The 16383-nt window shown below is 40.6% G+C and overlaps 3 protein-coding genes across 6 annotated transcripts; 2 read left to right on the plus strand and 1 right to left on the minus strand.

Moving 5' to 3' along the window:
• Positions 1-11: 11 nt before the first annotated feature.
• On the minus strand, positions 12-12986 carry ush1ga (Usher syndrome 1Ga (autosomal recessive)). Of its 4 annotated transcripts, XM_040122701.1 has the most exons (5): positions 12824-12986; positions 6438-6867; positions 3182-3635; positions 1814-2642; positions 12-929 (listed from the first exon to the last, which is right to left on the minus strand). In XM_040122701.1, exons 2-4 carry the CDS (start codon positions 6632-6634, stop codon positions 1842-1844), a joined length of 1452 nt encoding a protein of 483 aa, XP_039978635.1. In that variant the 5' UTR covers positions 6635-6867; positions 12824-12986; the 3' UTR covers positions 12-929; positions 1814-1841. The 4 variants fall into 4 exon arrangements, with proteins under 4 accessions (XP_039978635.1, XP_039978615.1, XP_039978604.1 ...); XM_040122681.1 differs by having other exon boundaries at positions 12-2642; positions 6438-6855; XM_040122670.1 differs by having other exon boundaries at positions 12-2642.
• On the plus strand, positions 8815-12170 carry LOC120786902 (proton channel OTOP2-like). The gene is made up of 6 exons (XM_040122657.1): positions 8815-9294; positions 9399-9535; positions 9637-9695; positions 10524-10666; positions 10780-11624; positions 11712-12170. Exons 1-6 carry the CDS (start codon positions 8859-8861, stop codon positions 11880-11882), a joined length of 1791 nt encoding a protein of 596 aa, XP_039978591.1. The 5' UTR covers positions 8815-8858; the 3' UTR covers positions 11883-12170.
• zgc:112148 (uncharacterized protein LOC550424 homolog) lies at positions 12852-16150 on the plus strand. The gene is made up of 7 exons (XM_040122714.1): positions 12852-12941; positions 13144-13211; positions 13311-13455; positions 14109-14198; positions 14700-14825; positions 14934-15062; positions 15148-16150. The coding sequence occupies exons 1-7, from the start codon at positions 12930-12932 to the stop codon at positions 15172-15174; spliced, it is 597 nt and encodes a 198-aa protein (XP_039978648.1). The 5' UTR covers positions 12852-12929; the 3' UTR covers positions 15175-16150.
• The last annotated feature ends 233 nt before the right edge of the window (positions 16151-16383 follow it).

The raw sequence follows: 16383 nt of genomic DNA on the forward strand, positions 1-16383 counted from the left end.
GTAAACATCGACGTATGCTCCTGTGCAGATGTATATTATTTTAAAAAAAAACTACTCAAGATACAAACAGTTGGAAGTGTGTCATATCGTCAAGACTGACATGAGTGATATACAAAAGGTTTATAATTCTCCCAGTGTATGGAACTGAACATGCCTAAAACAAAAAACTACTTATATTGTGTATTATAAAATAATCTAAAGATGCTCTGTTTTCACATAGTTTACAATACTACAGTAAATCAGAACAGTGATCTCAATGAACAGTTGGCCATCTCTGCCAGTGAGCCACACGAGGACTGACACGGCTCGCTGTATGTAAACATGTACAGAGATGAAATGTATCGGCAAGGAAACAGGTGAGCGGCTCCGAGTGAAAATGTTGCTCAAAACGCTGTTATTGCAACAGTTAATAATAAAGTTACAATGAAGTTCATGTCAAAAAGACGCTTTTAAGCAAATGCACAGGCACAAGCAACGCAGGCACATGAGGATGTAGGATTTACCCCACAGGGGCAAACAAATTCAGGGGACACAGACCCCACAGTCAACTCTCTGTTAACTATGCCACCTGGCACACAGTGACACTGCACAGCACCACACTCTGATAATTGTGTTTCGGGTTTGTCAAACCATGCAGAGCAGGGGTCTCCGACCAACCAACATACAGAGATATTTTCAATGATCCTCCTGAGGCTAACAAGATACTGTAAAAGAATCCCGTTAAGAATCTGTCTCACACTTGTCTCTTCTTGCTTGACATATTCGCATTGACAGTATCCTTTCTGCTTTGTTACCACTGAGCTTGCAGGAGAGGTAAATCATTAGGTCCTCCCTGTCCATACGTGACATTCACTCCACAATGCTCCACTGACCTTTAAGGCTGGATGAGCACACAGCAGGAGGGGACTGTCTACAACAACTTTTATTATCTGCAGGACAGAATGACAACAAGAGAAGGATCAATATTTGTAACCGAAGAAGATTTCTTTTCACAACACATTTCCTCAGTGGCTAGATCTCAACAGCAAGAAGCAACATGTGCTCTGCAGTCCATTAAGTATCAGACAGTTACCTCTTTTTTATTTCTTGGATCACCTCCAGCACATTGAATTTAAAATGAATTGCTATTATGCTTTAATGCTGACTTTTTTTTTCGCTTAAAAGAGAGTTCAAAAGAGAGTGAACAGTTCAGGAGTCATAGCGCTTCTCACACATGATCTTCCAGCTTTAGTATAATCTAGAAGGAAATTGAGAGTAAACATACAGACCAGGCAAGCATTTTTTGGCTGAATGTTCTTGACTGGCAGAGTCAGCCATCCGACCTCAATCTAAACTGAGCATGTGTTTCAACGATAAAGACCAGACTTGCAGGAAAAGGGCCCCCAAAATAAGCAAGCAAGTGTTTTTTGATGTCTGTGGGTCATAAACTTCAGTCAGTCACCGAATGCGAGAGGATTTGCAATCAAATATTAAAAGTACCCTTTGGAGTGTTCGACCACTAGTAGTGCTATGAGTGGGTCCACATTTTGTTTTTTTATCACGCACATTCGCAAAGCACACAGGTGATGCGTCAGGAAATGCAGCAGAGGCAGGGAACACTACTTGCAGGTAAGCTGCTTGCATCTAAATAATGTAGGTTCTTCTTCCTTAGAAGGGGCCACAAGTCCCACACTGTTCATCTGATGTGGACACACTCGGATTTTAAGTTGAAAGCTGGCACTCCCTTACTTTTATTGTTTCATATCAAATCCAATGTGCTGGAGTACAGAGACAACATAACAAACAATACGTAATTGCTCAAATACTTCCTTACTACACTGTATAACTGAAGGTTTCAGCATTCACAGTTCTGTGTCCTCGACGCAGTCCGGGTCCTCTATGGTCTCCAGCCGTCTCTTACAGGCATCTAAGATCTTTTTCCTCGGTCCTAAGGGGATGTGGATACTCTTAAGGTCATGGTCAGAGCACAGTAGCAGTGCTTCAAGGTCAATCTTCTCCCTCTTGAAGATGGAGAAAAACTCGCTCATGCTCTGAGTGGCTAGGAAGACTTCCAGGGGGCTCGTCTCAGGCTCATCATCATCGTCCAGCCCTAATTCGACTTCTTCCCAGGGCAGGTCCTCCACGTTCCTCTCCTGTAGGCTGCGGGCACTGCCGATGCTGTCTTCATCTAGACTCGGGTACTCTTGCAGCCGACTGCGTAAACGCACATTACTGCCCGACCAGTCCACACTGGCCTCATCCCGACCACCAAGGTCAAACATCCCCCCACTCACGTAGTTCCTCCTGAAGACCATGTTGCCCAGACCAGGCCGGTTGAACAGGGAATCGTGTCCTGAGTCGGTGCTGATCTCAGAATAGTCCACATCGGGCCCGCGGAGGTCCGGCTCACTCATGGCACGTGAAATGGCATCGTCATTGTCTCTGGGGAACATGTCACGAATGTTGCGGCGGCCACGGTCCTTTGGGTTCATGTATGTCCCCTGTTTGACAAACATGACATCGTTGCCCAGCTGAAGTCCAGAGAGGGAGTGCACACTCTTCCTTCCATCCTCATAGATTTTAAAGGTCCCGTCTCCTTGTTTCCTCTTCTCCAGCTTCTTCTGGATCTTTGTTTTCCCTCGGTTTGTGGCGTGGAGAGTAGCCTAACAGGAAAAAAACAGTAAATATTCTTAAAGCCAATGTATTTCTTACATTATCACAGATTAATTTCAGAAGCTTTGAGATTGAATCATACGTTTTTGATACTTTTCACATAGCTACTGGTTTCATTTGCTGTGTGCTATAAAATTCCTCTAAGGATGGCAGTGTTGGTCTGTTGGTCGGTAGGTCAGTTGACCACTTTGGCCCACTGAAATATCTTGACGATCATTAGATGGATTGCCATGAAATTTTGTACAGACATTCATGGTAACCAGATGACGAATTGTCATTTCTGTTTAGTGCTAATTAGCTACATTGAACTAAGATGGTGAACATGGTAAAAACTATAGCTGTTAAACATGAGCTTCTTAGCATTGTTCCTGTCACCATGGGAGCATTTAGCAGTCTGGTTAAATTGTGCAGTTAAGAGGAGGGATTTGAAAACTCTTTTCTAGTTGACAAACTGAGCTTTTCAACGATGCAAAAATGCAAAACAAACAAAGTGAGTCCTTCAGGAATAGATTAATTAAAAACTCCTGACCTGAGAATATGGCACACTGACAGTAGCTGCGTTGGAGTTGTGCAGCTTGTGGCTAAGAGAGCTGCTGGTGTAACTGGAAAAACTCATGACATCAGACGCAGAAGCCTCCGAAGCCTCCTTGTGAAACTTTCGCTCCATGCGTTTGTGGTGTCTCTTCTGCATCTTTGCGCACTCTTTAATTCGTCGCTCGGCATCACGAAATGCCCGATCCTTCAGCTTGCTGACCAGCTTGTTGTTGAGGCCCGTCTGCTTGGTTGCGATGGAATCCAGGTAGCGGACGCAATTCATGTGATTCTTTGTGGCGGCCATGTCCAACGGCGTGTGGTAGTCGTTGTCCAGGCACCATATGTTGGCACCAAAAGACACCAGGAAGAAAAGGCAGTTGAGGTGACCATTGGCAGCTGCCAGGTGGAGCGGAGTGTTCCCCCATATGTCACACTTGTCAGGGTTTCCTCTGTGGGCCATGAGAAACATATTAGATACAACCTTTATAGTCAGAGAATTTGTCTCACATTTACTAAATAAATATTTTCATCCCTGTTGAGACTGTGAGAAAAATGATGGATAAAGGCTGCCTCCTTGACCTGTTGTTTAGATGACTCGCTCCTGAGTCAGAGTGGGATATTTTTGATATGTTTTCAGCACTGACCTGCCATCCATGGGTTATTAATGGGGCCTTTTAAAAAAAAAATAATTTATATTCTAATCATCACATTGGCTTTTCAGAAAAAACCAACCATAGGTCTTCTATAGGCAACCACCTTTTTTTAAAGGCACTGACCAACTTGCCAATAGGATGATGTCATTAAAAGGATCCTACACAATGAATTTACTATTATGCAGGGTCATAACTAAAAATATAAGGGATATTTATCCATGGCTGACAGTCCACGACCTTAGGGTTACCTCTGAGTGTGCTGTCCTGTCGCTGTCAGCCTGTAATATGACCACAGGCTTGCCAGCACCACTGCTATGCTGACTGTATCCAGTTTCAGGGGAGGCCGAATAGGTTGTGCCTGACTCAGAGAGCACCACTGTGCATGGCTGGTGATGTCAGACTGAATTCATCAAGTCGAAACATACAGTTTGACAGCTGGCTGGATGATATGAAGAACCGATGTGTATGGCGCATTCCTACTTTTCTTTCCCATCATAAGCCTGAATTCCAAATCTCTATGTCATCTCATTTGTCTACTCATTATTAGATGCTGTTAAAACTAATATTCCGTTAAGCATCTCACTGATAATCACTGATGTTCAAAGGTAAACAGGATGTATTAATGATTTACAGCTTGTCTTTGGCCACTGCAACTAAATACTGGTAATACAATTTTAAGGGCATAAATTTTAAGGGCGTCACACCCCCTGAATTTACATGTTTGCCGAACTGTCCCGTGTCTCGTCTCCGTCCTCGGATGTTGCCACGTACAGACTGCTAAATATTTGATGCAATGGACGTGAAGCTACTGTCGAAGTGCAGATTTATTATTGATGGGACTGCTTTGCAAGTTTTTCACCGGGAATGTGTCCCAGACCCAACCTGGGCAGCGATTAGCAAAGTCCGCCTCTGATTTCAGCAACCTGCTCTTTTTTTGCCTGGAAAGGAGCGGGTTCAAACAATTAGAAAGAAAAAAGGGGAGCTTTAGGATTACAGTTTCTTTGAGTACAGAGGAGTGGTTGTCATCAGTGTGCATGATGAACTGTATGTGGCAAACAGCCCAGAAAGTGACAATGAAACAGTGATCAGACAAAGGAATTACTGTTAACCCTGCAATGAAAGTAGATGAAGGAACATAAAACAGTGCTATAAAACTCTATAAATTGATGTGAAAAGATAAACAGCAATTAGATATGTTCAATTTTTATGTTGCGATGAGACATTTATCACCTTCTGAACTCAGAATATACAATATGCTTGTCATCGGTTGGGACCATCGAACATGATAGCTTTATGTGTCATAATTTATGTACATCCCAATAAAATGCTGACCGCAGCTGTGATAGGCCTGCTCACTTATCCCTGCCCTGTTTTTTTTTTGGGTTTTTTTATTACATTATAGGCTGTTTGTGTCTTCACCTCCTATGATGGCTTGATGCTACTGCAGGTTGCCCAGTGCAATATATTTGCCAAATATAGCACAGCACGGCATCTTTCCCATGAAATTATCAAGCAGCATTAAACTTCTCTTCATCGCATCCCCGGGTCCCATGAGTCTGGTACCTCTGTGGAACGTTACGGCAGCTATCAAGTGTTTAATTTTAGTACCTCGTGTAAACCAGGGGTTTATGTTTTCTGCTATCAGTAGAGGAATGCTGTGCCCTCAGCAGCGGAATGCCTCCAGAGCCTTGTTTACACTTAATTCGTGGGAAATAGTGAATACTATCACGCAGTGTGGGAAGCCTTGGTTTGCTGCTGGTGTGTTTTAAGGAAAACTGAAAGACTAAATGTCCTCGGATCTTTTATTTTGTTCTCAGTGAACTAAACAATGATAAATGCTGTCGCCTCTCTTTTTACAGTAAGTCCCCCACAAACTTTACTCTATTAAGCAGACTCACAATCGGCCCATTTTTATGGCTGGCAAGCAAACCAGGTCAGCCAGAAAATATGAGAAGGGGCCGTTGTGTATTTCCTCATCCCAACATTTCCTCTTACCGAAGCTGACTCTATCTCTCCTTCACACAACATGTATTCATTGTCAATATGTTAGAAAAAATAATTAATAGAAGCCAATGTAAAAACGGTCAATTTCAACAAACACGAGCGTACTGTATTTGTGCCAGGATTCATCCTAATGAAATAATGGTGTGAACTGTTTATTTGGGAAATCTTTTTTTTTTTTTTTTTTTTGTGATGATGTTGTGAAATCAGTAATTAGAGAAGACTCTCTGTAAATATCAAACCGAACTACAGAAACGCTCTAGTTAATACGACAGTTCGTGATTTTAGATATGGGTTATGTCTCATGTATAGTATATTTATAAACTCCGTTTTATTGGCCAACGTAGATGTTTTTGTTTCTGTAAAAACTGACTGCAGGGCATCAGCTGTACTGATCAGCTGACTTCGAACAGTGTCGCCCTTTTAATGGTATGGAGGTATTGATTGTTTACAAAACCAATAGTCCCACTTAGCTTTGAAAATGACAACCTATCTTTTTTCATGATGTATTGATAATAAACAAATTATATGGGAGCTCCAGAATCTGCTCCTAAGTTCTGCGCACTCGTTCTCGAAAGTCAGAAACTTGCTACCCACCCCCTCGCCACGATGAGCCGCAGAGCCTCCAGGTTGCCGTGATAAGCAGCCCATAAGGTCGGTGTCATGCCATCCTCATCCGGTGCGTTGAGATCCTTCCGAGTTGCCTCCTTCAGCAGGTCCAGGTGGCCGTCCCGGGCCGCCTTGTGGTACCTGTCATTCATGGTGCAGGATTGGTCCACCCTGCGCGACCCCATTCCGCTTCATCGGCACCGCCGTCATCGTCGTCGTCGTCATGCGGGCATGTAGTGGGCGCAGACCGGTCTCTCCGTTTCCCCAGAGTCAGTGGCTACTGATCAGCGGAGCAGCGACAGGCAGGGCGCGTCTCCGGTATCCAGGGACGCCACGGTGCGCACGGCGCGGGCGACAGTGCTCCCCTGTTGTGGTCTGCAACAGACTGGGGACCCCTCTCTGGTGTCTAAACAACAAACTCCACAAAACAGACACATTGTAATTCATCTGAGGGAAAGTGGTGTAGTAAGGTAGCCCTAACTGAATCTAGCCAACTGATCAGGACTCTATTCCTTCTACATTCCTTATTGGGACTTCAGGGAGCGTGAATTTGACTTTTATATCTGTTGATGATCTCATGCCTGTGCATATATGTGTCCGAGAGTCTCAGTAATGACTCTAAAAAAGACATTATCCTTTGGTATAGTGATACAAACTACTTTCACCTTATGTGGCTCAAACTGTATTTAGGCTTTTCAACAGATAAGCAGTTTAACGGCCATGAAAATGATTATTTATTATTTTTATTATTATCTACATGCCAGTCTTTGGTTGATGCGGTAGCATAATTCAATTTTTTATGTTACTACATAGTCAACAAATTTCCTTTACTCTTTCAAACTCATCCACCCAACAGGAATGAACTTCAAGACAAAACCATCCACCGCACCAAAGTTTTAGAGGTGTATAAACTTGTTCAGGAAATGATGAGTACTGACATTTGTATTACCAGATTTGTCTCATGTGAATGACAGGTAGGGAAGATTCAGAGACACACTGGTGTCGTAGTTTTTCCCTGTTCTTTTCAATAAACCATTGTTCTCACTTTGAACTTTACGTTGCTGCGAGTGCGGACATATAGATTTCACTATGGAGTGTGGCAATAAACTAAACCCCACCTCTGCTGTTAACCCCACCCTGTTGAAAAGGAGATAAATCTGCCTAAGTCATGATCTAAAATAAGCATAGTTGAACTAGTGGCTTAGAGAATGAAGTTGTCATACATACTATCCAATTGAAACTTCCATAACAATAGGCACAGATAGTGGCTTTTCATGTAGTACACCTCAGGCATTTTGCTGTGAGAAGATACGGAGGCATCTCTCCTCATTGAGCCATGAATAGCATTAAAGAGCTGAAAGTATTCCCTTCAAGTGCTGAGTCAAAAAGATAGGCAAATAACGCGTGCTACGCCTATTTGGAGAATTCAGATCACATTTAGATTGTAAGGCATGGCTGGATGTGGTCAGCTGCAGCTAAGGGGAAAAAAAAAGGTGGATTAAGCTGAATAAGAAAAAGACATAAAGCGCTGAAATTATCTATAAATGTTTTTGATGATTAATGTCACGTACAGGTTTGTTTAGCATTTAGCAACTTCAGCATTCATTTTGTACAAAATGTGCAAGTGCACAAAACAATCTATTGCATAAAATCAAAAAAAAAAAAAATTGCTGTTTATCTGAAAGGGAACCGGTTTCTGGTATTTTGGAATTCGTGAGAAATGGCTGTTCCAGGAAACATCTTTTGAACTTTATGTGAATATTATGTGCAAAACACTCTGTGTTTGGTAATAATATGGTATTGTTCATAACAGATTTATTGACATTTATGACTATTTGTATAGTAAACCACTGTGTTTTTGAAGGCATATAAAAGCCATGGCGGTTCAGACTCCTCAGGATCATACTACATCAGGTAGGCTTACAGGTATTCTGAAACCCTTTCTTTATTTTTCAAAAGGTCACTGCTTTGTTGAACTGTTGTAAGAGCTCGGTTGTGATACAGGATAGGAGCTATTTTACATTATTATACAGCTATTTTAATTGTCCTGAAGTTATTCTTGATTTTATCTGTGATGGAGAGGGATAGCGTAGATTCCAGGAAATACAGCTAATCCACATAAACATGTTTGTGGATTCTTATTCAATACAGCCTTGTTAACATGCATTGCTTGCCAAAATAAGAGCCACAAGAGGAGGAAATTAATTGCATTTGGTGATTTGAAACTGCTCTTTTGTCAAGCACCCACAGGGTGACATTTATGCTGATTTTGTGTCCATGGAAAAGTTTCATGGGCGGGATCTGTCTTTAAAGGGAGTGGGTGTAGCTGTTAAACCTGTAACGTCTCATGTGCAGCCGAATGAATACAACGAAAAACTCATTCCTGAACAGATCTTAGAGAGAAGAGTCATGTGTTTGAACACTGGCCATCCCTGCAACTGCTTGACTGACGGTAATCCCTGTGAACCATGTAGGATGACGGCCAAAGACAGGGAGACGGAGGAGGCCCACCTTTCCAACAACATCAATGCACAGAGTCAAGCGGAGAGCACATGTGAGCCTGACCTGACCATCTCTTCCAGTGGAGTCGTGAGGGAGAGGGGCCGAAACTGGGGATGGATGCTGTCTGGGATCATTTGTGTAAACATCTTGATCCTGGGCTGTGCCTTGGCCAGTGGCAGTGCTCACAGTGATATAAACATCAGAACCTCTGACCTTCAGATTTACCTCATCATCCTCCTCCTCCTCACCTCCATCTGGATGATTTATTACATCATCTACACAGCAAGGAAAGAAAACGCTGTTGTTTACCAGGATGCCCATGCTGGACCGGTATGGCTCAGGGGTAAGTAAATGTCCCACTTCCTTTAGAATTAAGTATTTTATTTAGAGCAATCTTGAACGGTTTTTAAAAAATTTTCCGTGCTCTGCATGTTCTTTTTCTTTTAGGAGGACTGGTACTATTTGGACTGCTCAGTATTATCATGGACATTTTCAAGATAGCCGGCTATGTGGGCTACCTCCACTGCAAATCTGCTGTTAAGGTTGCATTCCCTGTGGTGCAACTTGTTTTCATAGTTGTACAGGTAAAAATGCCTAAAAATACCAGTGTGCTACACAGGTTACATTGTTGACTTGAGTCTTTATGGTTGTAAAATATTAAGATAAATGTGAAATTAATTTGCAGACATACTTCATGTGGATCCATGCCAAGGACTGTGTACAGATACAAAAGAACATTACACGGTAGGTGCTTAATGGATTTCCTTTCTCTTTCTTTCATCACTCACTGTCTTTGTAAACATGCTGTTTCTCAGGGTATCTATTTTGATACTTAAAAGTTCATTCTTCTCCTTTAACATTTGTTGCGCAGGAAATTGAGAGTAACCTGAACAATTGAGAGCATTTTTAATTTGAAGTTTCTGCTACAAGACTGGCGTTGTTTCGTTGCCAAAAAGAGAAATTTCTCTTCATTTGCAGACCTTGAAAACGTGCAATTATTATTTTATTTTTTTTACATTAAATTGTAATCGGGCTGCAACCAATGATTATGTTCATTATCCATTAATCCTGCGATTTTTTTCTCAATAAATTAACTCATCGTTTGGTGGAAAAAATACCAGAAAATTGTTATCCAAATTTCCCAGGTTGGACTCTAGGTTTGAATTGCTTGTTTTAACTGATGAAAATTTGAAAACCCAAAGGTATTCAGTTTAATATTACATAGAACTAAGTAGACCAGCACATATTCACATTAGCTGGAGCTGTAACCAGTACATTTTTGGCATTTTGCTTAAAAACATGACTTAAATGATTAATCAGATATCAAAACTGTCGCCGATTATTTTCCTGTCAGTCACTATTCAGTCGATGAACTAGTTTTTTACCTCTAAATTTAAATGCACCAGCTTTGGTTTGAAAACCAAATAAAATAAAAAGCAGAATATTGTTATTTATTGAACTCATTACTCACATGACATTATGGGACATTGCCTTGTAAAGCAGATCATGCTTTTTGCCGCTGCTATCGTCTCTGATCATTGTGTCCTCTTGTTTCCCTCATCTTTTATTCAGCTGTGGGCTGATGCTCACCCTCTCCACAAATCTGGTTGTGTGGATGACGGCGGTCACTGAGGAGTCCGTTCACCAAACAACCGTTCCCGACTATCCGAGCAACAACACTAAACTCTCTGGACGAAGCCTGTACATCAGTAAAGGTAATTAAAGCAGATTAAGCGATCACAGTACAAATCTGTACAAATCTGTACGTATCTGTACAAATACGACAGCATAATATTTCTCTCCTCCTGTGCTCTGTCATGTTTTGCAGCAAGTTATGGAGACAGTACGTGCAAGTGCAGCCACACTTCATGTAGCATCTTCAAGGAAGCCTACTACTACCTGTACCCCTTCAATATTGAGTACAGTCTCTTTGCCTCTGCCATGGCCTATGTCATGTGGAAAAATGTAAGTCGAGTAGCAGATGAACATGCCCACCACAGTATGAAATTCCATCTGAAGGACGTATTTCTCGGTCCTGTAACGGGAATTCTCTTAGTGGTGGCAGGTCTGGCAACCTTCATCGCATATGAGACGGAAATGAAAAAAGAAAACAATGATTACAAGAAAGACAAGGCAGTGATGATGCACTTTGTCATGAATATAGTCATAGTGACCACGATGTCCATTTCCACCTTGATTGGCTGCACTATCTACAAGGTGGACCACAGGGAGCACGTATCAGAGAAAAACCCCACACGCAGCCTGGATGTGGGGCTGCTGGTGGGAGCCTCACTGGGACAATTCATCATCAGCTATTTCACCCTTGTAGCCATGATTGCAACAGGAGCCAAAGGCTACCTAAACAGGCTCAACCTGGCCTGGGCTATCCTGATGGTGATCCAGCTCGGCCTTCAGAACTACTTCATAATTGAGGGTCTGCATCGGGAGCCCTACCATGAGGTGCACCCAGTCACTGTGGTGGCAAATCCATATGTGCTGCAGCCAGGCAAAGACCTGAGCAGCCTTGAAGGATCAGATATGGACACAAAGTCAAGCCCAGAACCCACAGAGCACAACCACCATGGCCACACAGCTGAGCACAGACCGAAACTGTCCTGGAAGAGACGGGTGTTGAAGGAGGTCTGTGTTTTTCTGCTGCTGGGCAACATCATAGTAAGTACCATTCTCCCTCGCTGCCTCACATTCACTGTTTGTAAACTCACTAAATACTCAACCTGTTCTCGTTTCTTTCTTTGACAGCTGTGGATCATGCCGGCATTCGGTGCTCGTCCCCAGTTTGACCATGACACTGAAACTAAATTCTACAGCTTCAACATTTGGGCTGCTGTTGTCAATGTTGGACTTCCTTTTGGCATCTTTTACCGCATGCACTCAGTCGCCAGTCTGTTTGAGGTTTTTCTGACCTCATAACACTGCAGCAGGACCAGAGGTGTCCAGCCAACTTTTTTGACATAAAATTGTATAAATTGTACTTGGTTTTGACAATGCTTTGTTACTTCTCTATGACTAAGCTGTTTTTTTCTCTCTGTTTTGAGGTGGGTATTGACTTACGAATATCATAACTTTGATGTCTCTCATTATGTTATAGCCTGTATATGTGACAGTGTAAATGTACTATAAATGTTGTTTTCAGAAGGCAAAAAAATATAAAACATTATAATAATACTGATGCTGATCTTGTGCAATTTTATGCTTCAGTCTGTACATGCACACCATAAATGCAAGCAATAAAATAAGCTGCATGAAAGGGAATGATTTATTGTTTTACTAATTACTATTGTCATTATTATTATTACCACTGCTACATAATAGTCTGTTTTGAAAGACCTAGGTAGTCTGCTACATCTAGCTAACATTTTTATTAGAGCTTAACAATTAGTCAGTTGATTGATTGGTCAAAAGATAGAAAATTACTCTGCAATTATTTTTGATAAACAGTTCATTGTTAGTAATTTTTCAAGAAAATATACCAAACATTACCTAGTTCCAGTCCAAATTTTTATGTTTTTCTTTGTCTTACAATACAGTAAACAAAATATCTTCGGTTTTTGGACTGTTTGACATTTTGGACATTCTTTAGGAGACTGAAATGGTCATGTTACACGATCTTCTGATTGTATGTACCAAATGATTATTAGATCCATCAAAAACCAAACAGCAGATTGATCGATAATGAGAATTGTTAGGAGTAGCCCTAATGACCGAATGGACATATGCAAATAGTCAATTAATCAAACGTAGAAAAGAAACCCTTTACTAAAGCATCTGCAAGAACTTACGAGCCTAAAATACAAGCTGATTTATGTTACAACAATCACAAGTGACATTTTTTTTTTGCGGGATTGGCTTACCTTTAAGTCAGGCACATTTAAAGCCACACTCGCCTGGGGTCCTTATCACACGGTTTTGTTTACAACAACGTCACCAGGAAATACATCCTGAAGTGTTAAAATCAAAATGCGGAGACAGGTAAACGGTCCTAAATTATACTTTGTGATAATTTAGAGAAGAATATTTGTCTGAATATGGTGCAACGCGTCTTAATCGATATTTTGGACTCAAATATTCATGACTTTTAATGTGTAAATTACAAACTAAGCCGAGGAAACAGGCAGTTAGCTCGGTATGTGCTGCGTTTGCGTTAATCTGCTAATGTTTGATTTGTTTTCAGGACTCTCAGGACTCCCCTCTTTTTGGTGAAGATGACAGTCACGTCAGGCTAAAAGAGTCTAAAATTAGGTGAGATGTGCTACTTTTGTGGTTAAAGCTAACTGTCCTGTATCCTGACCAAATGTTTTACTTTAACTAAAAATAATAAAATGGCAATCTGTGTTTCAGGCATCCTCTAGCCTCATTCTTCCATCTCTTCTTCCGAACAAGTGCCATCCTGGTCTACTTACTGTGTGACATCCTCAGCAGTCGTTTTATTGCCTGTATGGTCACCATCATCCTCCTGCTGTCATGTGACTTCTGGACTGTGAAGGTGAGAAGCTCAGGTCATGGTTTAACTATGGATACAAACTATATGAACTTTTACTAATTTACCCTGTGCCACACGCCTGTGCTTGTGTAACGTAGGGCGGCAACTAGCTATTATTTTCATTATGGATGAATCCGTTAATGATTTTTTTCGATCCATTGATTAATAATTTAGTCTATAAAGTGTCCTATTCCCATTATAATTTCCCACAGCCCAAGCTTATGTATTCACATTGCTCGATTTGTCCGACCGACAGTCTCGTCCCCAACTATATTCACTTTACAATCATATTAGACAAACAAAAGCATCAAATCCTCACAGTAAAGAAGCTATTATGAGAGAAAATTGGTATTTTTGCTTGAAAAATTACCTAAAAGATTAATTAATTATTAGAGTTTTTCCAGTTAATTTTATGTTGGATTGAAAATATGTTTAGTCGATGAATCAACTAATCATATTTTATGGTTTTTTATCTTAGCATGTCCATGTCCCATTTGGGAGGATATCTGTTTTTTTTGTTTAGGTTTTCATCGTTTTTTTATTTTACATTTTTGTGAATATTTGGACACGTGCGTAATGTATATGTTGTTTATGACAGAATAAATCAAATCAAAGTACCAGGTTTTCATTTACAGATGGATTCCTTTTTTGTTTAGAACGTATCTGGCAGGCTGTTGGTGGGCCTTCGGTGGTGGAATCAAGTGGACGAAGATGGAAAGAACCACTGGGTGTTTGAGTCAAGGAAGGTAAGCAGAAGCTCATCAGGCACATCCAAAATGCCTTGCTCGTATTTGCTCGGGGCTCTTTTCAGCTCAAGAAAAAAAGGTTTCTCACGTGGAAGACACACAGTTGGAAAAACAAGATAAACAAACAGCCTCATCATGTTTCCTTTTTGCAATTAAACCTGACTTTGGCAGCAAACAACTCCGGTTCTCTGTAAAGTAATAGCGATCTCGGTAAATAGAGGTATATTTAAAGTGACACGGAGGTGACTGCATTTCTGTTTGCAGTTTGTGGAAGATACGGTGCATGCATATATAATTTCATAGACTGACTGCACTTTGCAGTGTTGTGAGTGCCAGTGTAACATTTGTAAAGCATTTTTACCATGTAATGTAGCTGCATGACCCTATTAGATGATTGAAGATAGTGTAACATAAAACAGCTCCATTGTCCTCTCTTAGAATTATCATGCGGCACAATGGGGACACTGGACATGATGAAACCTTGTTTACTTTTGTTAACAGACACACAGTGTGAACACAACATCCAGCGCTGAGTCCCGGATTTTCTGGCTTGGCCTTATCGTGTGCCCCATCTTTTGGATTGTCTTTTTGTTCAGCACCATCTTCTCCTTCAAGATTAAATGGCTGGTCAGTTCAGAGTTTCTGCGTGTGGATGCCAGTTTAATATCTGTCAGTCCCAAACAGCTGCTAATTGTTGGTTTATGTCTCGTTTCTTTTTGTGATTCTGCCCCACAGGCTGTTGTAATAATGGGCTTGGTTTTACAATGGGCCAACTTGTATGGTTATGTCAGATGCAAGGTGGGTGGAAAGTCCAACCTGAGAAGCATGGCAAAGAACTATCTTGGTTTCCAGATTTTTAAACAGGTATTTGAATTGTAATCATAATCCCCTTCTTTCATTGTGTTGTAATGAATTGTTTCATTAATATTTTAATTTTTTTCCACCAAAGGCAATGACGAAAACGGAGGGACCTTGAAGTTGAAGAGGACAAGTGACAACCATCTCCAGTGAGATGGAGAACAAATTGTGTTTATATGATTCCTGTTGAGAAGGTGGATGGTCTTTTCTTGCGATGTAAGGGTTTTGTATGTGTTTGTTTCCTCTGAATTTATGGATTGATGAATTCAAGAATAATTGCCAAAGTTTTCTATACATTCAAATAAAATACAATGTATTTTTGAGACATAATACATACAACAGAATACAATTTTGAGATTAAATTTATTTTGATAGTAGATCAGTGCAGGGGACAGTTATATTTTTATTGATGTGAAGTAGTTGTTTTATCTAAATTAACATTCGGACCCTTCCTTGTAAGCTGAGTTTACCACAAGACTGTCATAGCCCCTTATGTGCTTTAATGTATCTTCTACCAGCATTTAGTTAAGCTTTATTTATTCAGGAGATCTCATTGAGATCAAGATCGCAAGAGCGACCTGAAAACAAATTACATAAACACAAGATCATCACAACAAGACATTTCATTCACTCAAAACACACACACACACACACACACACACACACACACGACCACAGTGTGGCAGTTCATTCCAGTTGTGAGGTGCATACTACTGGAAACATTAACATTAAAAAAGTTAAATGCACGATACCTGAGGGATTTGGACCAAGAAATTGCCCTAAATTCAGGGCACTTTTGTTCTAAAAAATAAGCATTAAATGTGTTTCACATGCAGGAGAAATTATTCCTGTTGGCTTGAGGTGTTGTCACTTTTTGACAACTCAGCCCTTCAGGCATCATCTATGCATGTGAAAAAGGACATTTTGGGAAACTATAGATAGAGTTATCATATTTATGCTGCTAATAGACTGCTTTACGTTTTTTTTTTTTAATCAAACCTTATTTTGTTAAAAAAGAAAAAAATGTCATTTACCCAGGACTTCTCTGGGAAATTGTTATGTTTTACAAACAGGACAATAAAGTTTTACCATCATTTTTCAAATGTCAATCTTACTAATGGCTCATTATAAACAATATATTGGAGCATCCCTAAATAAGAACATTATAACAAAGTAATGGTCTGTTGCTTTCAGAGGACGTTAAAAGTTTCATGATTCAACTGTAATTTCCCTGCTGATATCTTCATATAAACTTGCTCAATGGGAATATTAGTTTGTAGTTATTTGCAACTGAATCTAACGTTATGTTATTAAAACTAAAAGTGTA

This window comes from Xiphias gladius, chromosome 3, assembly GCF_016859285.1.
Source record: "Xiphias gladius isolate SHS-SW01 ecotype Sanya breed wild chromosome 3, ASM1685928v1, whole genome shotgun sequence".
Lineage (NCBI taxonomy): Eukaryota > Metazoa > Chordata > Actinopteri > Istiophoriformes > Xiphiidae > Xiphias > Xiphias gladius.